Source organism: Calliphora vicina, chromosome 4 (assembly GCF_958450345.1).
Source record: "Calliphora vicina chromosome 4, idCalVici1.1, whole genome shotgun sequence".
Classification (NCBI taxonomy): domain Eukaryota; kingdom Metazoa; phylum Arthropoda; class Insecta; order Diptera; family Calliphoridae; genus Calliphora; species Calliphora vicina.
Genome location: NC_088783.1, coordinates 48,234,303 through 48,262,196, shown reverse-complemented (window position 1 = coordinate 48,262,196; position 27,894 = coordinate 48,234,303). Strand labels below are relative to the sequence as shown.

General features: G+C 31.0%; 2 protein-coding genes across 3 annotated transcripts in view; both read right to left on the bottom strand.

Moving 5' to 3' along the window:
• The window catches only part of hang (hangover), a 31,096-nt gene extending 7,863 nt beyond the window's left edge, over positions 1-23,233 (bottom strand). The window contains exons 1-4 of the mRNA XM_065509675.1: positions 22,658-23,233; positions 4,315-4,638; positions 2,328-2,480; positions 1,175-2,258 (exon numbers count right to left, since the gene is read on the bottom strand). Of these exons, the coding sequence (XP_065365747.1) occupies positions 1,175-2,258; positions 2,328-2,480; positions 4,315-4,638; positions 22,658-22,849 (1,753 nt within the window). The 5' untranslated portion in view covers positions 22,850-23,233. The remainder of the gene's footprint in view (positions 1-1,174; positions 2,259-2,327; positions 2,481-4,314; positions 4,639-22,657) is intronic.
• Positions 23,234-24,371: 1,138 nt separating this feature from the next.
• Positions 24,372-26,004, bottom strand: Naxd (NAD(P)HX dehydratase). 2 transcript variants are annotated; one of them, XM_065508077.1, is made up of 3 exons: positions 25,406-26,004; positions 24,720-25,338; positions 24,372-24,641 (listed from the first exon to the last, which is right to left on the bottom strand). In XM_065508077.1, exons 1-2 carry the CDS (start codon positions 25,877-25,879, stop codon positions 24,736-24,738), a joined length of 1,077 nt encoding a protein of 358 aa, XP_065364149.1. In that variant the 5' UTR covers positions 25,880-26,004; the 3' UTR covers positions 24,372-24,641; positions 24,720-24,735. The 2 variants fall into 2 exon arrangements, with proteins under 2 accessions (XP_065364149.1, XP_065364148.1); XM_065508076.1 differs by having other exon boundaries at positions 24,372-25,338; positions 25,406-26,003.
• Positions 26,005-27,894: the final 1,890 nt, after the last annotated feature.

The following is a 27,894-nucleotide window of genomic DNA, read 5'->3' as shown; positions in this document are numbered from 1 at the left end:
GCCATTTGTGGATCGATTTTCTCGGTTTTAAATGGCAATCTAAGTTAAACTATTGAGGATATATTGAAGTATCAGTCATGTATGTAAGTTATTTGGTGGCTTCGGATAGTTTATTTTAACATATAGACGGACATGGCTATATTGACTTCGTTATCTATAAGAATCCGTTCTTTTTGACATAAAAGGAACAATTCTGGGAAACGTTAATGCTCCCAGCAAGACTTTTTTTCTATACAAATTGTGAAGCAATTGTAAACTATTAAAACAGATGATTTTTAAATTGTTGAGTGTTTGAAATTTGAATAGTTCAATTAATAAATAGAATTTAAAGTTAGGAAAAAAAAACTCCCAACAAAAAATGTATTCAAAATCAGCTATCATTAATGTCTTTATATTCACTTTTGCAATAAATCACTGAAAGAAATCGTTATTTAAGAAATTTGTTAAATTAAATTTAGCAATTTAAAAATTTCTGCATTAGTTCATATTTTATTCACGTTTTTTGATGAATTTCTGTATTTTTATCTACATTAACGTTAAACGGATTAGCAATTAAAAAAAATCAAAACAAAATATGTTTTCCCGCAAGAAGATCAGATGTTTATTTTCTTGTAAACTTACCAAAAGTGTTTACATTAGCTTTGGTTGTAGTGTTTTAGAAACGCCATAATTAATATTGTTGTTGTTGTGTAGTAAATAGTTGTATTTTAACTTAATGTATTGTACAAAGTCTAGAGTTTAAAACAATAGCTGACTTCTGTTTGGAATAATTGTCCTGCTAATTTTGCAACTTTGTAACCAATATGTTATGGTATGTATATAAAGGCTTGTGCCATTTTTCTTTGATAAAAAAAATTGGATCGACACGTACTAGCAAAAGCAACTCAACCAATCTGCAGACACCCCCAAACAATATCGTAAAAAAAAATTAAATTTAAAAAATGATAATACGACTAAGTAGACTGTAACTGAAAAGACCCAAGCAGGCTGTATGGTATGGGATTGCTTTGCTAGTATGCAGACGATCCAATTTTTTACATCAAGAAAAAATAAACGCAAACCTTTATAAGCACAACATTTAGGACTAAGGATAACGTAGTGACATCGATTACAGGCTTAAATATTTGTATAACTTATTTGCGTCGTCGACTTTTGCGTTTCTTTGCTGACTTACCTCCCATAATTTTGCTTGGCGAATTATCAGCACTTAATAAGAATTTTGACTGTTCACCAAAATTGGCCAAATGCTTTTCCTGCACATGTTCCATAAACTTTTGTTGAGTTTCATGTTTTGTATCGCAAGTGACACAGCGCAATGTAACAATACAATCCATATTGTTGTAGTGACGTTTACGATCGGCTGGATCGTCAATATCGACGGCACAATAACAACACTGATTATTGCTAACATCTTTACGTTGCACATCGGCATGTTCTTCGTAGACATGCGAACGAAATTCCAATTTAAGGCGGAACGTTTTAGGACAAAGTTTACACTCGTACATTTTATTGACCAACAACTCTTTGGCGCGAACTTTTTCGGGAGCCGCCGCCACAGTGGCAGAAACAGCAGCCGCAAAGTTGGCATTCCTTGACATTAGATTCTGCAGCACTTTGTGTAGATTTATACAGTTGCGTTTTTTCAAATGTGATATAAACAATGCTTTCGAATCGTTTAGTTTCAGGCAATTGAAACAACAATTTCTGGGCAGAGTTAGGTACTTTTTACGCATATGAGCCATGAAATTCTTATAAGTTGAATAGTATTTGTTACAACAACGACAGGTCATATTTTGATATTGTCGCAGGAATTCGTCGTTCTGTTGTAGGAAAACAATTTTCTCATCGGTCAAGAGTTCACGATACTTTTCGGGATTATCATAATCAAAGCCAAATTCGCTGTTATTAAAAGCATTAACAACCTCTTGGCGATATTTTTGGGGTGTTATAACAGCACCACTGGACAATTTACAAGCATCGGCGGCCACAGCAGCTGCTACAGCACGCTGCAATTCTAAGGAGGCATTTAAAGCGGCGGTTTGTTTATTAATTGACTGATCGTTTTCCTCTAGCGTCACAAAGAGATTGGGATGTAGATTCTTTTCATGGCGTCTAGCATTGGCGCGTGTGGAAAATTTCAAATTGCAGGCACGGCAAGCAGCCTCTTTAGTGCTCATACGTATGGTGGTACTAGCTGGCAATGGCTTTAAGTCGGCGGGGGGCCTTATCACTTCATAGTCGTAATTAGAAGTGGATTCCTTTAAAAATTAATTAATAAATATTAAGAATTTCTTTTGCATTTTTTTTTAAGAAATTTTTTTTCTTACCATAAAGTCACCCTCGTCGGCGTTACGTTCTAAAAACATGGTAGGATCTACTACCATTTCATCGGATTCATCATGTTGCTGCTGTTGTTTAGCTCCATTATAATCATCATCCGCCTCAAGTGGTTCGTCTTTGATTTGTACTGCAGGTAACGGCTAAAATTATAAGATATACAAATATCGTCTTCAATAGCTGAATTACATTAATTGTAAACTAAGTAAATAAACTTAGTAACTAAGTGAAAAAGCAAATATTATTTATCTGTAATAAGTTAATTGACTTTGTAAGTCATTCATTTTATGGTAAAAATTTTAACATTGATACTACTGATAATTGAAAACAATACTGATAATACTTTCTTCGTATTTTTAACATATCACCAGATTTTATTAAAACACACAAAGTGTACAGATATGAATCAGCTGGTTTCAGTAAAATGGCAATAGAAAACAAAAAAAAAAGAAAATATCAGAATGGTTGTGGTTTGGAAAAAGGGGCAAATATATAACACATTCCTTGTCTATAGAAAATTGTATTTTTTCTCTAGCTCTACAAACCACAACCTTTGCAAAGTGATTTTAGAACGTGGTAGACGAAATATCTATTCTTTTCTAGCATGCTAAATTCTAATCGACAAATATGTAGCTTACAATTGAAATAAATTTAGAAATGTGGTTAGGGTGTCTACATATGTATGTATATTATATATCAAACGAAATTTTTTATCAGAATTGGTTTCTAAAACTACTGAAGCATTTGAACCTTAATCTGAATTTCTCTTCCATATTTAACTATATTCGAGATAAGTTTCAAACCGCTTCTTTATTCTATACATTGTAAATAGAGTACTCAAAGAAAGAATCTAAATAGAGAAAATTTTAATTGTGGAAAACCATTATTTTGTTGTTTATTTATAATTATAATGAAACCCTAAATGTGATACAAAAATATCAAAATTCACATCACTTCCTTTTTCGTTTTCAAAAACGATTTTCATTCAGATTTATAAATTAAATTTGCTGCACTGATCTATCTACTTGTAATTGATGATTCTTTCGATAAATCTTTAAATATAAAAAATGCCTCTACATAGATATCTATTTTCACTTCTTACTTAAATCATTACATGTAATAAATTAAGTAAGTTATCGACAAAATTTCTAAAAAGTAGATTTCATTTCAAAAATTTTGAATTTTAATTCATACCAAACGTTAAGCCAAAAATGTTTTCGTACATTAAATTGAAATAAAATCTGACCGAAAATATGAGGTAGGTAGGTTGTTGTTGAAAGGAAATACAATAATATAAAATACATATGTATAAAAATTGAATTTCAAATGTCAAAGGTACGCTGTATACGATACATTTACATTATAGGAGTATCGTCTAAACAAACGCAATTGTTGCACAGCACTTGTACAAGCGGCTGACGAAGAGGATGCAGTGGATCCTTCTATCAAACATTCATCACTAGAACCAGCACTAACCATCGAACTAACAACAACAGCAGCAGATGCAGTTGTGGTTGCGGTATTACTGCTGCTTCCAGCCACCATTGCTGTAGTTGTTAGTGTTGTGCTGGTCGTTGTATTCAGACAAGTAGTAGCCGTGGCGGTAGTTGTCACAGTAGGCGCTGTAATCGTACATGTCGTTACCGGAGCAGTTACACTAGGAACTGCTGGCTTAACAAATGACTGTTGTATGGGATTAGTAGAAGTGTTAGCGGGCATTTGTTGCTTGTCGGACTTTTGTTTGGTCTTAGTAGAGGATGACGAGGACGAAGACGCTTGTACATGTTGTGTTGTTGTCGTAGTCGTAGTAGTACTTGATACTGTATGCGTTGTTTGACTTTGCGTTTGTCGCTGTGACGACGTATTGTATTTATGTTTGGTATAGTGACGTTTTGTTAACGGCATAACAATGTTAAGTTGCTGTTTTTGTAATAATTTTTCGGGTTGTTGTTTAGTTTGTTGCGATTTAGGACTCACATAGACTGTTAAAGATTTGCGTTTTTTTAACGTTGAAATTCCCTCCAATATGGAAGAAGCCAATGACTGTTCTTCTTGCTGTTGTTGTTGATGCTGCTGGTGGTGGTGTTGTTGCTGATGATGATGTTGATCATCATAATGATTATCTGCTGTTTGATGATGTTGTTCGGCAGATTGTATTGATTTGTTAGATAATTTATCGTCCAGCCAGGAACGCTGTTTGACTTGTGCGGCCAGACAACGATTCTTAAATGATTGCCAAGAGTTTAAGTAACTTATGCAGGCGTGACAGATGCGTAACGATAAGTTATCATGGCTGGAAATCTGCAAAGAAATAAGAGAAAATTAGTTGATGTTGATTAGATGTTATGTTATTTATTAAAAAAAAAGAGCAGCAGAGTTTTTTTAATCAGCGACAACGATATATGCCAGGTAAAAAACGCCAGCTTTATATAAATTACTTTTGGTTTAAAGCTTAGTTTTAAGCGCATAATTTCCAATAATAAATGCATGAAAATCCGTCCTCTACTTATAATGCCAATGGAAGCTATTGTATTTTTGAAAGTATCCAAGGATATTATGACAATTGTATCTAAGAAGAATCTATATATATAAAAGAGAAGGGATTTTTGGAAAATCTAACGTTTAGGGAGTAAAAAGGGTAAATTCGGTAACATTGTATCTTCAAAACTAATAAACAAACCAAAAAACTTAAAATCACACGTTACTCCATTTGAAAAATAAGCAGACATGTGTCCGGTATTTTTTCGAAATTCGAACCTTTTAGGGGATAAAAAGGTTAAAAACTGTATTTTGGTACTTTTTTAGCACCCTATGTTTCTTTTAAACCAATAAACATAGAAACAAATTTTAAATCAGATTCTTTACTTACATATCAAAAATTTACAACCAAGAATTTGGTACTTTTTGGAAATTCGAACCGTTAAGGATAAAAATTGTGTTTATTTTTGGTACTTTTTTTCATAAAATAAGATTTTTTATAAATTGACATAGACATATGAATATTTCATTATGACATCCCACCACGGTACAAAAATTTATTTGAATAAAATTTTACCACCAGAATGGGGATAAAAAAGGTACCAAAAAGGGGGTTAAAAACGGAAAAATACATTTAATTTCGAATTATTAAGCCAATTTTTATAAAATGTTTAAGATTAGTTCCTGCATTCATACAAAAATTAACTAACAGGGTGTTATTTGGAACTCGAGTGCCAAGGTGTATATTGGGCCAAATCCGGGTAAACTGTTTGGTACTTTTTTTAAAACATATTTTTCTTGAGCACATTAACACAGATTTTTATCGTTTGACAAATGTCTGTAACACAAACAATTTTGGCAAAATGGAGTATTTTTAAATTTCACACTTGAGGATGTTCAAGGAAGAAAAGGGAAATTGATACTTTTCTCGAAATGGTACTTTTTATAATAACTTATCGACATTAATGTTAGCTGATATGTATCTGAGTGAAGTTAGAGTTAGGAATAGGGGATTCTATTTAGGTACCAATATGTGAGAACTGACCTATAGGTACTTTTTCGGTCTTCTAATGGTACTTTTTTAATTTTCTTTAATAATCGTCCTAGAAATGTGAAATTAATAAGAATCCAAGACGGAAATTTTATGATACATTTTCTATATTCGATTGGTACTTTTTGAGAAATGGTCGTAAGTGGGTGAGAATTCAAGGGGGAGACTTTTTCTACCTTTTCTTTATTCGAATGGTACTTTCTCTTCACCAATGAACATAAAAACATGAAATAAAGCTTATACGGACCTGAGAGAGTGGGAATCCACTTTGGGGGTTATGTTAATTTTTCTTTATTTTAATGGTAATTTTTGAATTTTCTATAATAAAGGACCGAGCAAATTTTAATATAGAAATTAAAAGGAATAGAACGATTAAATGTTTTGAAAATTATGCACAACCGTTATTTGCTAATCAAATAATTTGTTAAGTTAAGATGTTTCATGCTAAAAAAGTAACACATTTTTTAATTTACATTGATATACTTTTATTTTAATATCAAAATATACGCTAACGAAGTAGCGCGTAATATGGCTAGTATTGAAATAAATTACAAGATTTTTTCGCCATAATTTTATCATATTATGTTCCATTCCGGCTTTGATTATAATCGTCCTGTATAATCGAAAAATTCTAAGTAGTATACTAGCTTTTGTATACAAGGTGTATAAAATCCAATTTTAAATAAAGTCTCTACCAACCACAGACATCTAAATCATGCAATACCAATAATACTCATACAAATTTATAAATTAACAATAAAATAATAGTGTTAATTAAAATCTTATTAAAATGTCTCTATGCATAGAATGTATATGTTAAGCATAAATATGTATATACCTAAGTACTTACATATTTAATAAAATATTTGCATAATTTTAGGTATGTATAATAAAAATTCGACTATCTGCATGCATGAACAAAAATGTGTAATCAGTATTTTTGTCTTAACAATTACTGACGGCAAAGCAAGACGTAAGAGAGAAAAAAAAGTAATTATCCAATAGATATAATTATAAGGAAGGATAATAATTAAGGATAACACAGCAATTGGAAGTACATACATACACACATACTATATAATGTATTGTACATAAAACCAACTTGTTCCAATATATACAAACACACATAAACGCATACAAGTAATTATTTGCTTGCATTTGCAAATGCATTCAAATACACATATACAGACGGACAGACAGGCGGTTGGAGAGACGGACGGACTGTCGGTCAGAGATATAGTCACACAAATTTAAAGCCATACAATTGCCAATTGCAAAATTTAACAAACACACAAACAAATTGAAATGGAATGCAATTTTACTTAAACAAAGATAAAGTAACCAACCATACAAGGACATAAATACCAACAATAACAACAACAACATCAACAGCTTCAACTACTTATACAAAAGAGTACAAACAACAAACACATCTCACATCACATTAACATTAGAGTAGGAGCATACAACACAACAACCACAAACAAACAAAATTGATATTTCAAAATCTTTAATGTACTTTCGTCCATTTGTTAATGTATGTATGTGTGTGTGTGTGTTTGCCTGTATCTGTGTGTGTGTGTATTTTATATAAAATTATGCTTCAAATGCAAATTATATTTGTTATAATTTTGCTTTGCACACATACTTATACAAGTTTTGTATAAAGTAAAATAAGGTTCAATGACATTTTAATTTAAGAATTAAGCAGGAGAGTTATTAATGCACATTTCCTACTAATAGAGTTGATGTTTAAGCTAAACATCCAGGATAGTTCCAAAAAAATGCAAGAAAAAATACATAAATAAAATATAAATTTTGAAAGTTTGAGGTAAACAATTGTGTACGGTAATAACAAGAAAAGTGTGAGTTGTTTTAAGGTCAGTAACTTGCTTCTATACTATCGTTGTCATTACTCTTAATTTATGTTTATAATTTATGTATAACTCTAATGGTGACAATTTTTGAAATCCCAGAGCTCCTGTTAAGGAAATTATTTGAAGCTATTACAAGTTAACTGAAACAAGTAAGAGTGCTATATTCGGCTATGGCAAAACTTTGCTTAGTATGCAAACGTAAAACGTAATTTTTTCTTAATTTTAAAAGAGTTACGAAATATGTTATAAAATTTTGTATTTTAAATACTTTTATTACTAGCATTTATTTAACTTGCAATGTTTGATTGTTTATTTGTTTGTATGTTTTTTTAGGTCAAAATTTGTAAGACCGAATAGGCTCAAATTAGGCATTCAGTTAACAATGCAATAATATATTCGAAAATTCAAAGTTCTGTTCGAAACATTTATAATTTTGTTAAAATAATGTCTATATCATGCATACATCTGATGACAATTCGAAATTAAATTCGAACTTATGTTCGAACATTTTTCAAAATTCTTAAAATAATCTCTAAATCATGTGTATTCTGGAAAAATTTATTTTAAGCTTTATTATACCCTTCACCTTCGTGAGAAGGGTATATATAAGTTTGTCATTCCGTTTGTAATTTCTACATTTTTCATTTCCTACTCTATAAAGTATACAGTGGTGGCCACCAATTTAAGACAAATACTTGAATTTTTTTCATCAACTGAATTTTAAGTGCGATAGAGACAAAATAAAAGGACCTCTAAGGGTATGAAATTTATTATTAATGTTTCTAGTTTCTGAAAAATGTTTGGACAAATCGGTAAAACATATATGGACAAAGATATGTGGAAATACGTTGACCCACCTCAGCGAACATCCGCTGTTAATAACATGATATGAGCGAAACTAATGGAACTAAAAATACGAAATTTGGTCCGAATATTTTATAATAATAAAAATATAATGATATAAATGTGAGAAAATATGTTTATTTAAAAAAAAAATTTTTTGGTCAAGTTTTAGAAAAATTGTATGTGTTCGTTGTGAATATGTATGAATTGACACAGTCGAATAAAACACACTTGTGTGTTAAAACAGTCCTCATGCATACATATTTGTGGAAATATTTGAAAAAATAATTGACAATCACGTTGAATTTAGCAAACAATTTTTGTCTTAAATTCCTGGCCACCACTGTATATGTATATTCTGGTTCCTTATAGATAGCGGAGTCGATTAAGCCATGTCCGTCTGTCTGTCCGTCTGTTGAAATCAATTTTCTGAAGACCCCAGATATCTTCGGGATCCAAATCTTCAATAATTCTGTCAGACATGCTTTCGAAATCAGCAAAATCAGATATGAGGAAAAAACCAGGACAACCTCGATTTTTGACCCATTTTTGACCAATATCTGGATTACTATGACATTAATAAAGACAATATGGATATCTAACGATAGATATTTCAAAGACATTTGCAACGACGAATATAAGACCATAGTAAGATAGACCTACAATGGGTCAAAATCGGGATAAATATTTTTTAACCCGAATTTTTTTTTTCACAAAAAAAATTTAAATTGAAAAAACAAAAAAAAAATTTAAATTTAAAAAAAAAAATTAAAATAACAATTCTAAAAAAAACAAGTAAGAGAGCTATATTCGGCTGCGACGAATCTTATTTACGCTTCACCAAATTATACTTAAAAATAAAAATTTTAAATATTTTTGGAAACAAAATTTAAATTTTTTTTCCAGTTGTTTTTTCGAAATTGTTTTTTAAATTTCTTTTTTTTTATTTTATAATTTTTTTATTAGTTTTAAAAAATATTTGAAAATAGTTTGAAAAAATTGAAGAAACAAAGAAAAAAATTTTAAAATTTAAAATAAAAAAAAATTAAAATAACAATCGAAAAAATTTTTTTTCCAAAAAATGAAAATTTTGTTTACCTAAAAATATTTAAAATTTTCAAGTATAATTTGGTGAATACACTCTTAATTGTTATTAATTTTAAAATATTTACAATATTCTGAAACTTGTATACTTTTTAAGCTAAGTTCGAAAATTCGAATTTAAATTCGAAATTAATAATAAAAAATCATTTCTAAAACTAGCTCTAAAATGGCTTTTACTTCTATACCAGTAATGCGCAGCCCATAGCACAATTGTGCAGAATCAAATCACACGTATTCTTATGCTCTTACATTTTAGTAGTCGTTGTCCACTCAACGAGACAACTAGGAATATGCATGAGCACTGGTGTATGACTTTTTCTTTATTTTTTCAGTTTTTGTATTTGTGTGTTTGTAGGTGCACTGAATAAAATAAAGAATTGAATGTGTTGGTGAGAGTAAGTGTATTAGAGAGAGGATTTATTTTTGCGAACCTCTGTTCTATACACAATTATTATGATAAAGACGTTAATTCAAAATTGATAAGTTGATTTTTTTATTAATTGCGAAATATAAGAAAATATCCACCGACATCGTAACATTAGTTGTCAAGTTGTCAAATAAAGGAGAATCTACGGCAAAAGTGGTTGAAATCATTAGTTAGTCAAAATTTATATTCCAAACTATCCTTATGAATTATAAAAGGTTTGAAAGACATGAAAGTTTGCCACGAACAATTCCATTAAAGTTACAGAAAAAACCGTCCACCCAATAAAAAGAAATGTTCAAAGACGTCCATTTAAATTATCCTTTTTGTGGAAAAGGATTATTCTATCAGACAAATTCATGTTTAATCTTTGGTCGCGCAAGAGTTTGAAGAAAGAGAGCAAATTATAATTTAAAATAATTTTTTTTTAAATTTTTAGGTAAACAAAATTTATTTTTTTTTCCAAATTGTTTTTTAATTTTTTTAAAATTTTTAGGTCCAACTTACTATAGCCTTATATACAATGGACTTTGAAATATCTATCATTAGATATCCATATTGTCTATATGTATTAATAACTTAGTAATCCAGATATAGATCAAAAATCGAGGTTGTCCCGGTTTTTCCTTATATCTCAGCCATTTGTGGTCCGATTTGGGAGACGAACATTGCTATATCGACTTCGCTATCTATAACGATCAAGAATATATATACTTTGTGGGGTCGTAAATTAAAAAGGTAGACATTACAAACGGAATGACAAACTTATATCCTTTGCCACTCATTGTAAAGGGTATAAAAAGTGAAAAGTATTGAAGAAATTAAATCGTATGTAGAGTTTTGTGACTAAGTGTATTTCCTTATGGGTTTGCAAATGAAAAATGTGAAAACAAAAAAGTCACATTGACTTTCTCAATTTTTTTTACAAATAATAATAACCTTATTTATTGGAAAGAATCTGCCTTTTAATTGTTACAAGCCCGCTAAAAAACTTGGACAGGGGAGCAGATTTTGTAAAAACAGTCAAATTTTCCGTAGCATTAATTTTTCCAAAATTATTTTTCTATTTTATTGTAATGGACAATTAATGATTATAGCAGACTGTGAAGGTGAAGAAATATGCCAAATTTGATAAGATACATGGGAATTTGTAAAAAAAAAGTTGGTTTTGAAATTTTTGTTAGTTAGGGCGTTTTGAGTTTTAGGTAACGATATGATGTTTTCAAGAGATATTGCTTAACTGAATATTGCTGAGAATGCTTGTAGCGGATCAGAAAATGCAAATACTTGTCCAAAACGTTTTGCAATTTGAGCTTTTTAATAGATTTAAAAAATGCAATATTTTAAAAGTATTGCCGTTGTGTTTACTAATGATAAGATAACATGCATTGATGATCTTTACTTATGCACAATATTTCGTTTGGCACTAAAATCCATGAACCACTTATGACCAAAAACCCTCAAATGTTTTTTGTATCAGCCAAAAGAAGCCATAAAACGATTATAACTCAATTAAACATACATTTAATTCAATTATACATATTATAATAAAAATCTTTATTAAAAATTAAGACACACTACAACGAAAATCTCATCTATTTTTAAGCATATCATTAATTAAACAAAATCAAAAGGAATCACACAAAATCACCTAAACAAAACATTTAACAATTACGCAGGATCTAAACAACACAATACAATAACACACAAAAAAAAGGTCGTATTTTATTTAAAAACAAAATTCCCACACTTAAATTCATGCAAACTAGGAAGGAATACAACACAATGTTGTCCATCTCATTCCTCACAAAACCCAATAAATGCAACTACAACAGAAAACATATCATTATAAAAGTACTTAACATAGTAGTTGTACTTGTCGTTCATGTATATATAGATGTAAATGTAATTGTAAATAGTAGTGTGGAGTATGGTTCATGGAGTGGGTAAGGTGAATAAACCATTTCAAAAGAGTAACCACCAAAATGCACCACTATCCGAACATTAATACAAAACACTACATACACATGAGTTACAACTATCTTATCCTGTATGTACATCTATATACAATATCCTATGTGTTTATATGTATTTGTGTGTATGTATGTATGTGCAGGACTACTTGTAGGCATAACAACAAACACTTAATACATGACCATATGATCTTATACACACACATAAATACAGCCATACATATCAAGAAGCCTGCTTAAAATTCAGTATCAAAAGAAAATTTTCTTAAAGAGTTTGAGTTTAATATTTTATGCAAAAAATTTTGTACTGTTCATATAATATTTTATATTCAGACTAAAACCTTAAAGTATTAAATCATCAATTAAAATTTGAATATTCGGTTTTTAAATATGTATGTTTCCAATTCTTTAATAATTTGATCTATCTAAATGTGCATTAAGCTGATGCCAAATAAGTAGCAACAGGATCAGATCAAAGCTCCTTTTTCAGGAGCCAAATTGCGGTTTTCAATTTCGATGGATATCCCACGATTTTTTAAATTTTTCTTATATTTGTTGATATATTCAAATTTTGATATGATATGAAAGGTCTGTGAATGGCGTTTAATATACACAATAATTTAAATGAAATTCTATCAAAATGTGTTTTTTACTATTTTTCAAAATTCAATTTGATCAAATTTTTCGAAATTGATTAAAGCTGGCTTTATCGTATTCCCAAACGAGATTACATTCATTAAAGGTCATGCATACTTAGAAACAGACACACATATCTACAGACATAATCGCACAGACAACAAATATTCACTTGTAAATATGTATGTAAGCATATATTTGTTTGTATGTCCTTTTGTTCAGTTGCTATAGTTGGAGTAATAACAAATATGTATATGTTCAAATTTACATACATGTATGTATATAAATTTGTATGTTCTTATGTATACATAAACACATGCACATCCATCAATAGAGTACATGGAACAACAATATTCAACCAACTAGCACACCATCATAATATGCTCTTTGATTAAAGTTTCTATTGAAATTGTTATAGAATCTAACATGGGAATGAGTAAAATTAAATAAATGCAGCAAAACCAGATTTTTGTTTTCTATGCAAAAAGGACATTCAGGTTTTTTTTCAAATATTTATAATATAAATAAAAGATTAGTATAGTATTTTATATATAATTATAAATATATTTTAGCCTTTATTAGTTGTTTAATGAAAATTTTTTAACATAAAAGCTTTTGAAATAAATATGAATGTTTTTTAAATGGGAACAATATTAAAATTTGATTTCGACTGAAAAAAGGCCCATGTATACAAAATCAGAGCTTCGCATTAGTTAATTAAACTTTAGCTTAAATCACTAAAATTTAAATTTAGAATTAAAAAATGTCAGCAATTCATTTCATAACCGGTCTTTAAAACTAATTCCGAAGCTTCATTCAAATACTTTTATTTAAATAGAATTCATTCATTGTTATATTAACTCATATTAGAATTAATTCATAATATAATTCATTTAACATTTTTGTTAATTCAATTCTAATCCAAATTGAATGAAAATCTTTTTTCTTCATTCTATTTGTTTTGCAAGTAGGGTTTTTAATTTCCCGAGCTTTTTTGATTCCCGGGAATCGGACATTTTTTTTCTACATTCCCGAAATATATAATGATACTGTTAATTAGGAATATTCACCCCTATCGGCAATAACATGTGAAATTTTGTTCCCATGAAATATCCATTTCCCTCAAAGGGAAAATTGCTATCGGGAATATCATGATGAACTTTACATTCACAATAGTTGATTTTGTTCGTAACAGCTGTTTATTGTTTACAAAATTCCATCTAAAAATTTCACAACAAGGTGAATTTTTTTCACGTGAACAAAGTTGATGAACGAAATGTTGATTCGCGATATTGGTGATTATATAAAAACTTAGTGTTATAATTTGAGCTTAATTCACTAAAATCTTAATCCGTAATTGAAAAATGTCAGCCTTTCATTCCATAAATCCCTTCCTAATATTTAATTTTTTAGATTCATTCCAAAGCCTTTGTTTAAACTGAATTAATTTTCAAGTTAATTAATAACAGAATTTAATCAAACTTTGAATGATTAAATTTTTGTTAAATTCCCGGGATAAAAACCCTATTTGCAAGTGATAGTGATATATTTGGCTGTGCCGAATCTTATGTAACCTTCACCAAATTATTCTTTAAGATAAATATTAAAAACAATTTTTGGTAAAAAAAAATAGAATAAAATTTTTGGTAAATCGGGTTTTGCTTATATATAAGCCATATGTATACGCGGTATATTGATGTATCAATATATGATTTCGGCGCTTCTTAATGTTGATAGACTTGAATGACAAACTTATATACATTGGGAAGGGTTTAAACAATTCGATACTGCCATTAAATGTTAATTTTAATTATTATATGGTCAAACTTTTTCTATATGTCGAAACTGAGTCAAAGAAATTTGTATGAAAAACTACAGTTTATAAAATTCTAATCACTTCTTTACAAGTTCCCGATTTCACTTTTATAAACCGTGGAAAAAGTTTTGGAATCTCTATTGTTGCCATCTCTGAAGGGGCATATCTCGCTCGCCCGACACCAACAGTGCTTCAGGGAATTTCATAGCTCGACAACAGCTTTTTGATAACTACACAGATCGCCAATAGCCTAAATCATTGGACTTGTCTAAAGCATTTGATACTGATTAATGACATCACGATGTCAAACGGTGAATTACCAACTACCTCAAAATAACTAAAGTGGATCCCTTATATGAGGAGACCAGGATGTCTGTCAATCACCATAATGTGTTGCTGACTAGACAGTACCTGATGGCAAGTCACACCAACTATAAAATTTGAATGGAAGATCCTTTCGCTTGACACATCCAGTTGAACTTCTCTTGTTACTCAAAGGACATCCATCGGTGTATGTCATCATATCTGACATAGACCAATTGTCACTGGTAAACGCTCAGAACACATTGGATAAATTGACGGTCACAGAAGCCATTAATGGCTACAGATGCAATAAAGTCGTCAATTAATACCCTCCTGCGAGTTCTGATAGTGAGAGGCAATTACTCATGCAAACCCGTCCGTCTCTCGCACAATCAAGCGGGGTTGTCATAGAATCCAATCATTGTCGGTATCGGTTTTGAAAACCGACAATGTAATTTTTTGTTGAATCAATAAAGAATTTAATTCTAGATCGAATAAAACCGATAACTTTCGGTTTCACGAGACCAATGAAATTTTCTGTCGTTTTCAAAACCAATTCCGACAATGATTGGATTCTATGACAACATCGAAGAACCGGTTGGTGCAGTATTCTCAACTGTTACCGTGCATAGCTGTTACAGCAACAACTTTTAAAAGAGGTCGTTCACGTAATAATTGGCTCCACAACGAACCAAATATTACGTGAGCAAAGATTGACAAACTTGCGACAGCATTATCAATATTTACAAACTTTTACCAATAACACTTGACATTCGTTGAGAAAAATTAATACAAAATGTTGTAATCGAATCATTCTTAAAGCGAAAATTCCTTTTTTTGGTCAAACAAAATTCGGGTTAAAAATATACTTTGAATTATTTATATGGTATTTATAGATTTTATATTGTATGTTATCAGGCAATATTTGCTATGTAATATAATTATTTTGGCCTTTTTAGGCTTTGTATTACAAATAAATGAAATAAAATTAAATTAAATTAAATTTGTGAGATACATTGAAAATTTACTCTTTTCGTACGGTGGATTGATTATTGAGGTTTTTTTTGTAATATTAGTATTTTGTTAGTAGCTTTTTTATGTCAGATATACTTTAAAGAACCCTAAATGAAATTACAAAGGGAACACAAAACTTATTCATACTCCTAACGGCATGGAAAGCTTTTGTTATTGTAATTTAAATTCCCATGATAATTGTTTTTACAAATCAGCATCAATCATTTAATCAGATTTCTCAGAAATCTTCCTATAAATATCATCAGCTTTTATAATTCAATTTGATTTATTTTTAATCTGTAAAACTACTACAAAAAATTCAAACATTCTCCTCAATAAACTTGCCCTTAAACGTCCTCTATGAGGCCACAAATTGATTATTATTACTCTAAAGATTACAACATGGCTTTAGTCATACATATAAGGATTCATTTGTAGGTCACCATAAACACACAACAAATTTCCATTTTGTTATAAAATCACAAAGTTACAAAACTATCAAAACCAATATACAACAGACGATGGAAACAACTACTCCACGTTACTTTCATTGTTATCACGTGGTTTACTAGTTGGCACCGCATGGCCGAAGAGACTCAAAACCTAAAAGCTAGCACAATACATTCGAGGTTTCATATACACGAAGAAGTTTGAGCACCATACCATAGCTACGTCTGCATTGCGAGCTCATAACCACCATATGGATTTGCCAACTGTTTGGGCAAGTGTTCAAGAAGAACGGCACAAACATGAAACTACAATATTTCAACAAAAATTTAAACGAAACAGAAGAAAGAAACAGAAATACAAAAAAAAATAGTACGAAGCAAACAACAAAAGATAAATCCAGAAAACACTAGAGCAGAAGTCAGACGTACACAACTAAAGACGCAGTGTGTCACAATAAAAAGAATGAAATGCGTGTGGAATATAGAGAAACAGCATGTTTAGGTAAATTCAAGCGACCATAAGTTTGGAATTGTATAACGAGAACGAAAAATGGAACAGTTGTCGAAATGAAAATGTATAGCTGGCCTGGATGGATGGCAAGCATAGTTGGAAAGTAGCAGCTGTCGTTTTGTTAACGTTGATGACTGATGTTAATTATGAACTTCGTATGACGGCTGCAAAATACAAGAGTACAACAATACCTTAGTTGTACACACAAATCTTAGGCATGGACACGAGGTTGTTTTCTGTAGTATATTACTGTAAACAACAATAATAGCAAACTTAACACAAATCCATCGTTACCACATTTCAGTCAGTACCAAATAACAATGGTAATAACAACAGCAAATACAGGCCATAACAACAACTTTCAGCCAAAAGAAAGGTAATACGATATGGAAAGAAACGCAAACAGATTCACGAAAACAAACACACACACACTAAAATAAGATGGATGTTACGATAAGCAGGTAGTTTAAGATGTTTTATGGATTTAAGGACAAACAAAGGATACAATCCTTGTAAATGTTCAAGAAGTAAAATACAAGCTGTAAAAACTAATTAATTATGTAAAGTAGTGTAAGAATGTCAAACAAACAACTTGTTTTTGATCTTTTCAGTGACTGACAACCATGATGGAATAATTCTGGAAAACAGCACCAATACCACAATGCAAAAAACCCAAAATGAATGGAGACTACTAAAAGAAAACAGCAACAATAAAAGAACAAAAGCGGAGATGGTAATGACGGCGATGAGTGGAAATCGATAATATAACGCGATGAGGATGACACAAAGCCTACACACACACAAAATAATACAAAGAAAAGGTCAGACCAAACGAAACCTGGCAGTCCAAATAGCCAGGCAGTCGTCAGTCAGGCATAAAAAGAAACCAACCACCATCATCGTCGTCAGCATCATCATCATCAGCAGCACTACCATACACATGATTTACTGTACAAATCCAGCATTCTACCAGCACAGTACATAAGGGGCGAGGCATGCATACTTACAAAGAACACTTAAGGAAGGAAGAAGATGTATACAAATCATACAAACAACGACACACACTCTCACTCCAGCACTGAGTAAGCTGGATACGAAAGTAAACGAAATACATACAAATCGTGGTATGGCATGGATGATGTGGTGAACTGTATCATACCAGTTGGGGGAATGATTTTATGAGCAGCTGCTACAGCTATATTTGCTGCCCGTTTCCTACATTTGGAAAGTTATTGCGTATTTGCAAATTAAGATGAAAGTTTTTGTGTGATGCAATCAAATATCAGGAATAATCCAAAATCATTATATAATATGATGAAATGAAATTAATGCGATTTATTTATTGATGAAAAGGTTCAATAATTAGGAGATATTTTTAGGTTAAAAGTTTTTTTAAGTAGAATTGTGGTATGAAATGAAAAGTTTGTAAAAATTGTGGGAAAAATATATCTAGCTGGACTGCGACATTCAACAAAATTCTTTGTGGCATTTATTTCTTGGCTTTTGAGTAATATCCCATGTAAAATTATACTTACATTTTGTATCAGTAGTATTACCCATTGAAAAGTAAATATAAATTCCATGGAGGAGAAAGTCCCTAAGAGCGGCCACAGGCCGCCACACGGAAATACTTTATTTATGAAGACAAATTATGTAGCATGGCGAACAACTATTCGGTTTCGCAAGAAAAGGTTTATCTTATTGGCGGCCTGTGGCCGCTCTTAGCGGCTTTCTCTTCCATGGAACGCTGCAGGAGGCTTCGCTAAATGAAGGCTATCTTGAAAATTATATATTATTGAAATGAAGCTATTTTACATTGATATGACTTTATTTCCACTTTGACCAATAATTGAATATGACTTTATTTCACTCCCTCGGTGGTAATAAAGTCATATGGTCTTATTTCTCAACACAATATGTTCACGGCGCCCTATGAATCACATGCTTTACAGATTATGGCTATTGTGAATTTGATAAAAAAAAATATCGAAATAACTGAGATAAATAAAAGCAGTGGTCTATATTTTTCAATAACCCCTATCGGGAATCCATATTTCAAATGAAATATGTTCCCTTTTCTCATTTTTCGTTCATCAAAAAAATCCCCATGTTGTGAAATTGTTAAATGAAATTTTGTAAACAATAAACAGCCTTACGAACAAAATCAACTATTGTGAAATAAAAGATCATAGGAATATCACGAAAAGGAATATTTCATAGGAACATACATTTCATATTTTATTATTTGCCGATAGGGGCGTTTATTTAGAACGAATATTCCGTTTCGATATGTGATTGTAAAGGAAAATTTGAATGGAATTTTTTATAATAAAGGAAATTTATAAAATAAGAACATTATTTTTATAAAGAATATAGAATATATTATAGTTATTTTACAAAAATCATAAAATATTGAAAACTTTAAATTTATATTTAAAAAAGTTGAAAGAAGTATGTATGATCGAAATGTGTTTCAAAAGTTTAATAAGTTTCAGAAATATTGCCCAAAATTAAATGTTTAATCGAAATGTGCTTATTTAATGGAATTATTATCAAATATTGCTAAAACTAAAGAAAAAACTACTTGAAAAATATTAGAATAATTTAAATTTCCTATAGGTATAGGGAATTTTTTAAAGAAAATTTATAAAATGTGGAATGATTTCTATAAGTAATAATGTTATATTTAAAAAATTATAAAATTAAAAAAAAGAGGAAATTTGTAAAAATTACAAAATAATGATGTATGATCAAAATGTGTTTGAAAAATGGAATAAGTTTAAAAAATATTATTCAAACTAAAATTTCCTTCCAAGGGAAATTTTTTCTAACAGGGGAAATTTTAAATAAAGTTGTACGATCGTAATTTATTTTAAAAATTAAGTAAGTTTTATAAATATTGTTGAAAGAAAAATTTCAAGGGAAATTTTTTCTAATAAGGGAAATTTAGTAAAAAAAAAATCCGAAAGTATCTAAAATGGGGGTCGAAATAGGTTATGATATTTTAAATGAAGAAACAAGTTTAGAATATCTTAACTGAAATCCTGAAATGCTGTAAAGAATACTTTTCTGTAGAAAATTAAAATATATACATAATCCAATTGAGAAAATGGGGGCACATAATAGGTAATTAATTTATTTTGGAAATTAGAAAAGTTTCGGTTTGTTTCCGATTAGGCCGAATATTAATTTTTTTGGTCGATTATTAGTTTTAGTTCGCTTTCCACCCATTGCTTCCGAATATCTAGGGAATTTTTAAAGTAACAGTCTCAAAACTTTACAGAATCTATTTTCCAAAGTAGGAGCGATATTAGACTAGTGGGAGTTGCTCCTCCCATACAAAGTAAATATTAATCTAATTAAAATCTAAAGTTACAGAATCAAAACTTTGTGTTATTTTATTACCATCGTCTGTATTTCAGAGAAAAATGGGTTGGTTTTGGGATAGTGTGTCACGCACACTGATACACAAATAGGCTGAAATTTGACATTCATGCATACACACATACATGACAAACAATTATATTTGTTCGAAAATTCGAACATTTCAACTTATATACGAAAAATTTTTGTATACATCATGCATGAACCTGATGGAATATTATTTTCGAATATTCGAAATATAGTTCGAAAATTCGAAAATATGTTGAAAAGGTTAGATTCTGAAACTACATTGAAAAGTTTATGTTCGAAATTAGAAAATGGTCTCAAATAAAACTAAATTAAAATATCCTAATCAACCCAACCGTGAAGTTGTTCCAGAACTAGAATTAAATTTGCAGGTTTTACAGGACATTCCCAACAATTTGTTGTTTTTCTAAGTCTAACTTAAACGTTGAAAATATGAACAGTACTGGATACAATTTTAAATTTTTTAACCAGACGAGATAAAAAATCTTCTAAATGAGTAGACCAAGGAATATGCAAATTCAAGAATTTTAAGAAGTACAAATAATTATGAGATTAAATAAGAAATCCAAAAAGGCTAGGCATTACAGTTGTCATCAGTGCAGTTGTACATGTGAACGTGTGAATATAATTTTAAATGCTGGGGATGTCCCTTTTTAAGCTGAACTACGTCAACAGAGAAATTGTTTATTTCATTGAAATATGAAATTTTCGTTTAAATATTTGAAAACTCTAAAAAAAAAAGATATTGAAACTGTTTAGTATATGGTGACATGGGCACCACGTTTTTATACAACAAATACATTCCTCCCTTAACCCCTAAGAATTCACCATAAGTTGTGTATGGCAACGCCGTTGAAAAAAATGCACAACTATAAAAACAAGAGATAACACATCATGGACTATTACGGAACAGTACGGGAACCAATCAAACTAAGCTCATGTGTTTCAAGGCTGGTATGACGACTACAGAAGAAAAAAAAGAAGTAAACATTAGTAAAACTACAACTAATAACACCACAATTAACTCAAGAGCAGTCGATCACATTACCCTGGTGCTGATGACTACACCACGTCAACCACCAAAGCACCATTAAGTAATATGTGTAGCAAGAAAATTTACCAACAGTAGTATGTGTCTGTTTAGTACGGTTCAGTTTCGGTTAGGTTTGGTTCATAATACTAACCAGCCAGAGCATGATAGTGAGACACACTACAAAAACCCAAGCACAAGATAGCGGAGCCAATAAAAACAACAAAAGCTACCTAACGACCCAACAATAACAACAACATCACCTCCAACAACAATAACTCAAAACAGAAATAAAATAAATAAATGAAACGAAGTGGAATCGATTCTTTCCATCAAAGCACAACAGCAATAATAACAATAACAACAACAACAACATCAATACAAAAATAATAACAAGCTAAAGAATAGAGTAGAGTATACACTAGTAATACAGAGTTGTTGTGAGTAATGTGCTCATACTGGTGGTTTACTCAGTCAGACCCAAGCTACAACAACCACAAAGAATACAACTTCAATGATGAAATCCACATGTACAGGGAATGAAACATGTGACTTGGATTTTGAATTGGTTACCTACACACACATGCACATTCACCTATAATAAAAATCACCCTTGGAACGTTTAAAACAGATAGACGCATGGACGGACGGTTAGGCTAGCTACTTATCGTCAGACTACTGCCTGAATGGCAGATACAAATGAAAGACAAACACAACAACTTGCACAATCATGAAGTATATAATCAGCTAAAACAACAAAAACCACGACGACACCTTCATGGCGACAACCCATAACAACAATCGGGGAAAAAACAAAATTGAACCAGCCAAACTGCCAACCAACCAACAATTATGGCTACGACCATGACGAAGTCTTCATCATCACCATCGAATGAATACCTCGTCGATGTCGTTGCTGTCCGTCGTTGCCGCACTACTACCACCGCAACTATACAACTTACGGCTGGCGAACATGGCACAATGGCGATGATGATGCAGACGTCAAACGAGGGCAACCAACACACCAACAAACGCTCGACTATAATCATCGAAATAATATACAAACAAAAAAGCACACAAAGTGGCTGGCTGGCTGGCAAATTACTGAGAATGTGAATGATGACTGCATGACTGCTTTTTGGTTTCAACTTAACCTCACTTTAAATGACACTCATGGAATGGTACACTTGTCTCTAGCTGAGTGAATACACATTTTTATACTTTCCCTGTCCACATCGGCCAGCCATCATAGCAATGGACGACGGGTGTGGCTTTTCGTTGTCGCTGTCGTATACTCTAACCACCATTCCCTAATTCCTGCCATGGCACTCGGCGCACACAATGGTGAAAAATCAATACACACACTATGGCAGTGTGCTGCGACATTTGTTCCAACTTACCTTTACGGATACACAGGTATGAATTTTGGTCGACAAAGGTTCTTTATCGGCAGCATAACTGTTCAAAATTGATATACACTCATTGTCGGGAGCTAAACAAAGGCGACAACAATTATGTCTCCTCTGCAGCTGCTGTGACTGCTGGTTTTGTTGTTGCTGCTGCTGAATTTGGTGTCGTTGTTCATCCGACATTTTGGATTTTCGTTCCTTTAGCCACAAGACGTTATATTTCTGGTATTGGCTGCAATGTTTCTTCTTCAGTGCCTTGTGGTGTCTTTTTTCCTCCCTTTCTCAGCAACTATATCCGTTATTTCCAACTATTTTATTGTAGCAGTATTACGTTGTAGTGTTATGTATTAATTTAAACAAAGTTCCTGTTTTAATTATTGTTATTTTCACTTTTATTTTAATTATTTTTCTGTTGTTTTTATTCTTTCTTCACCCACTGATTTGTGCGTATATTTTGCAATATTTTTTTCTCTCTCTTTCCCCGTTTATTTTTTGCTTTTACATTTTTGTAGTTCACTACGTGCGTGTGTGTGTTCACAGAGCAACCAAATTTTTGTACAACTTCACACAACGGGATTCGATATGGAACTGCGAGATTTTGCCGGGATTTTCTGCATTTCTCCAATTTCTACTCTCTTTCGTATCTAGACACAGAGAGGAATGAACTGGAATTTTAATATGGCGTTCAACAAGAGCCATGTAAAAACGTCCATAGAAGTAGAAAATTAAATAAACAAGATAAGTGAAAATATGGCACCTTTGCCATAGGGGTTTCAATTTTAGTAATTTGTTTTCAGATTGTTTTCTGAACTAATATATAATTCAAACCATTTCAGTTTAGATTTATATCATATCATACTTACAGTCGACTGGATCTAACAAAAAGAATGAAGTAACAATGAAATAGAAAAAAAGCTTGCCAAACATTATCGACCTAAAATTGCGACCTGTACTTTTCGCATAAGTTTAATCGACTCAGAAAGTGATTATGAGTCGATCGCTATATATTAAGGTGCGTGTTAGACTAATATTTTGGGCATTAAAAACATCGGCCCAAACGCAAAATACACTCCCCACTATGGTCGATTTTTGTCAACGATTAGTCGAAATCTATAAATGAAAATAAAAGTAGGCTACATTTTGTATGGTCTATGTCTTCTGCATGCATTTGACAATGGAACATTTTTACTAACGACCTCATTTCATTTAAATTATTTTTTATTTTCAAAATAGTTCGTAAAAATTTCCTAATATTATTTTATTTTCATCCTTCTCAATTTGTAGTATGATTGATAAGACCTTTATCGATGTTCTCATCGTTGAATAAAAATAACTATTTAGCCATTTTTCTGTAGCTATTAAAAAACACGACTTTTGTCTATATCTGGATTACTAAGTCATTAACACAGACAATATTGACCTTTCCAAAGACGTATATAACGCCATAGAAATTCGGACAGACAATGGTTTAAAATCGCAAAAAAATAATTTTAACCCGATTTTTGGTGCACCAACAATTTTTTTTTCTAAACAAATTTTTTCAACTAAAATTTGTTTCAATCTTTATCTTACTTAAATATAAGTTCGGCACAGCCGAATACAGCTTTCTTGTTTTAAGATTTGATTAGATTTGAATAGATAAAAACGTTCATTACAAATATAATTGTAACGGTTTTTATTTATGATTTTAAAAAAAGACTACAACTTTTGCTAAGTACTTTATTTTAATTTTATTTAAATTCGAATAAATTTTAAATATTAATTTTTAATAAATATGATTATTTCAAGAATAAATATTTCAAATATTTAGATTTTCTAAAAATATAATATTAAAATTTTAAATACATATGTATGTAATTTCTCTTCTGAATTATTATCGCAACAAGTAAATATATATATAGTGTATGTAAATTTTATTTTAATAAGAGTATATACGTATTATCGACAGGAAGTTTATTGTTTTCGGAAACCTAACCTATAAACAAAAGGGGATTATTATTGCTTTTTTTTGAATAAAATGCATGCTAGACATTGCTGCTAAGTTCAACCTCACCGTCAATCAACCAATGCTAACATCCATGACCATCAGGGGATTCAAAAATACGAGCAAATACCGACGGCAGTTCGCCAATCATATCGGTGGCCAACATGCCACGTCCATGCTTCTGAAATGCCGTGGCATTACATTGCTTTACTAAATAACTGGCAGCAAAAGCGGCCAAAAATGCGGGATTTGCTTGATTCGACTCCAAAGACCAGTGGAAAAATATGGATAATGCACCACATAATAAATCACCCTGACCACCGCAACGTCTACCAGAACCACCGGGTGGCAGGGCATAAATTTCCGAGGTATTGGGTATATGAATACGATCGTTGGCACCTTTTTCCAGTACAACAACTCCCTCGCCCAATGAAGTCATGCGTTCTTTACAAAATTTATCACTCTCACTGGCCGGGGAAGCTACTGTGCCAAATAGGCGACGAAATTCTATAGCATTGGGTGTTAAAATAATATTACGCTGACCTTCAATAAGATCTAAATGATCATTTAAAATAGCCAAACCATCGGCATCTATAACCAAGGGTTTTTCAATTTGTAAACAAACTTTAATTAGTTCTATAACAGTCTTTTGTATAATTGGACAACGACCCAAACCAGGACCTATAACCTAAAATCAAAAGAGTTAAAAATAATTGTACTGGAATTATTGTTAATACTTTATTAATTCTACTTACAATTACATGCAAACGTTCCAGCCAGGGTGCTATCAATTCCACAGCATTTTCCGCATCCAGAAGTGGGTGAACAATTAGTTCAGGACTATAGGACTTGATTACAACAGCCGCATCCTTCTGGCAAAACACATGGGCCAAGTCTGCGCCTACTTTAAGCGCCGATATTGCAGCGAAATATGGAGCACCCGTATATTCTAAAGAACCACCGACAACTCCAATTCGGCCATATTGACCCTTATGCTTACTATCCGTTAATTTGGGTACTGTGGTACGCGAGAGTCTTAAAAGTTTTTGAGTTTGTACTGGTATTTCCATGTTGTTGGTGTTTGGGGATGATGGGGACGATGCGGATGACAACATTTGTTGAGAGTAAAAACTACATGAATTGCTGATAGTTGGACTTGGCAAACACTTGAATTGATTTAACAAAAATACATTTATACGAGGTTTTGTACGCAAAAATGAAGATTGCATTATTTTCCCACAACTAGAAAACCACTCGCATTTCTTTTCAACAAAAAAGCTTTAATTTAAAGCTTATAAATTGTTTTTTCTTCGAAATTTATGTTTAAAACTAAATTCAACAATTAAAACAGCTACGAACTTTGGAATAATCAATTGTTTATTAAATTTGCATTTTGCAACGCAAATGTCAAGAAGTCGCGAATATGAGGAATGGCAATTGTAATAAATAGGGCGTTCAAAATGAGTAGTGTAAAATCGCCCATTGAAGTAGAATGTCAATAAAGTGAAGTAAACAAAAGAATATGAAAATTAGGTAGGTAATAAATGTTAGAACTGATAATTCTCATACACCGAATAATAAACTAGAGCAAATTATTCAAGAAAATGTAAGATAACTAGTTGTATATTAATTAATTATAAATATATTCCCAGACCATTATTCGTTTTAATGGTTTTAATAAGTCGATCAAGAATGGAACAACTGTTGGGTCACAATCCCTCCAGAAGGATCCATTTGAGATCTTCACGGATGACTCGAAATGGGAGGTAGGTGTGGTGGAAGGGGTTTATATAACACACACTGATACACGTGTGTATTTTAGACTATCGAACCATTGTAATGTTTCTCAGATTGAGATCTAAGCTGTGGATCTATTATGTTATGCAAAAAAAAAACTGAAACATTTCGAAAAATATACTTTTCATAATGAATGAAATGAATTTTTTTTTCAAATTACTTGCTTACAATGTAACCAAACCTAAAATACCATTTATGTATTGTCCTTTTCTTCAAAAACTCAATATTAACGAAGTTATAGAGGTTTTAATATTTTTCACATGGTTTATGTATGAGAAATTAAGTCCTTTACCCGAAAAACTAATTCTTAACGAATTTATAAATTAGTTTTTTTTATTACCTAATTATTTTGATCTCAATTTGAAAATAGTAGTTAAATGTTAAACAATAATAAGTTACCATTTAAATACAACTCTGTGGTGCGATTAGTATTTTAGTGCCATCACTAACAATTGTGTTTAATTAGTTCAGTGTGAATTAGCAGGCATCTTGTTTATTATTATTTGTTTTATTTTAGAAGTTGTATTGTTTTATTAATCAAAATCTTTATTAAATTTGTTCATAAGTTGTATTAAAAGTGTAATTGTCTTATACTTTCTATAATTTCTAAAGGTAAGTTAAAGTGCGTTTTATATACTTGTTGATGTAATAATTTCATAGCCGGGACACGGGGACAGAAACAACAAATGACCTTGTAAAAAACGGCTGCTGATAAGTTGGTAATTTAATACTACAGGGTGTCTCTGAATTCTTAGTTTTAAATATTGATACCGTTATTTTCAAATGTGATTTTAATTTGAGTAGAGAATTTATGGTTTATATTCGATGGATTATATGATTTATATTGAAACGTTAAATTTAACGCCTTCAAATGTCGATACATTTAAAAATAACATCATAATACAATGGTAAAAAAATTCAGTTAATCTATACATATCTATCTATTGCATCAGTAGAGAACGGCCGGACCAATTTAGACAAATTTTTAAAATGTTGGTCATAGTCCAACTTAGGTTTTTATGGAATGAAAAAATTACTACGCCCACTTTTTTCGATTTATCGAAAATCGGAAAACGGCTACACCGATTTGGCTAATTTTTTGTTAAAATGTTCATAGTAGTCCAATCTAAGTTTTTACTGAAAGAAAAATTGTCCACGCTTTCGATATATCTAAAATCGCAGGACGCCCGGACCGATTTAACTAATTGGTTTTAAATGTTCACAATAGTCCGCAAAAGTTTTTACAGAAATAAAAATTGTCCACGTCAACTAATACTCCCACTTATTAAATATATATGCATAATACATCGATCTGTGATCACTCATATTTTAGACCAAAATTCGATTACATACTTAAATAAAAACTCACAATAGCTTAAATCGCTAATAACTTGGCCAATAAGCGTTTAATCAAGAAAAGGAGCTCGATCTGTGATCACTCATATTT

Excerpts from the sequence above, each read along its gene's own strand:
- Naxd (XM_065508077.1), bottom strand. The coding sequence starts at position 25,879 with ATGCAATCTTCATTTTTGCGTACAAAACCTCGTATAAATGTATTTTTG. Across the intron at positions 25,339-25,405 it reads TGGAACGTTTGCATGTAATT|GTTATAGGTCCTGGTTTGGG; the intron begins GTAAGTAGAATT and ends TTTTGATTTTAG.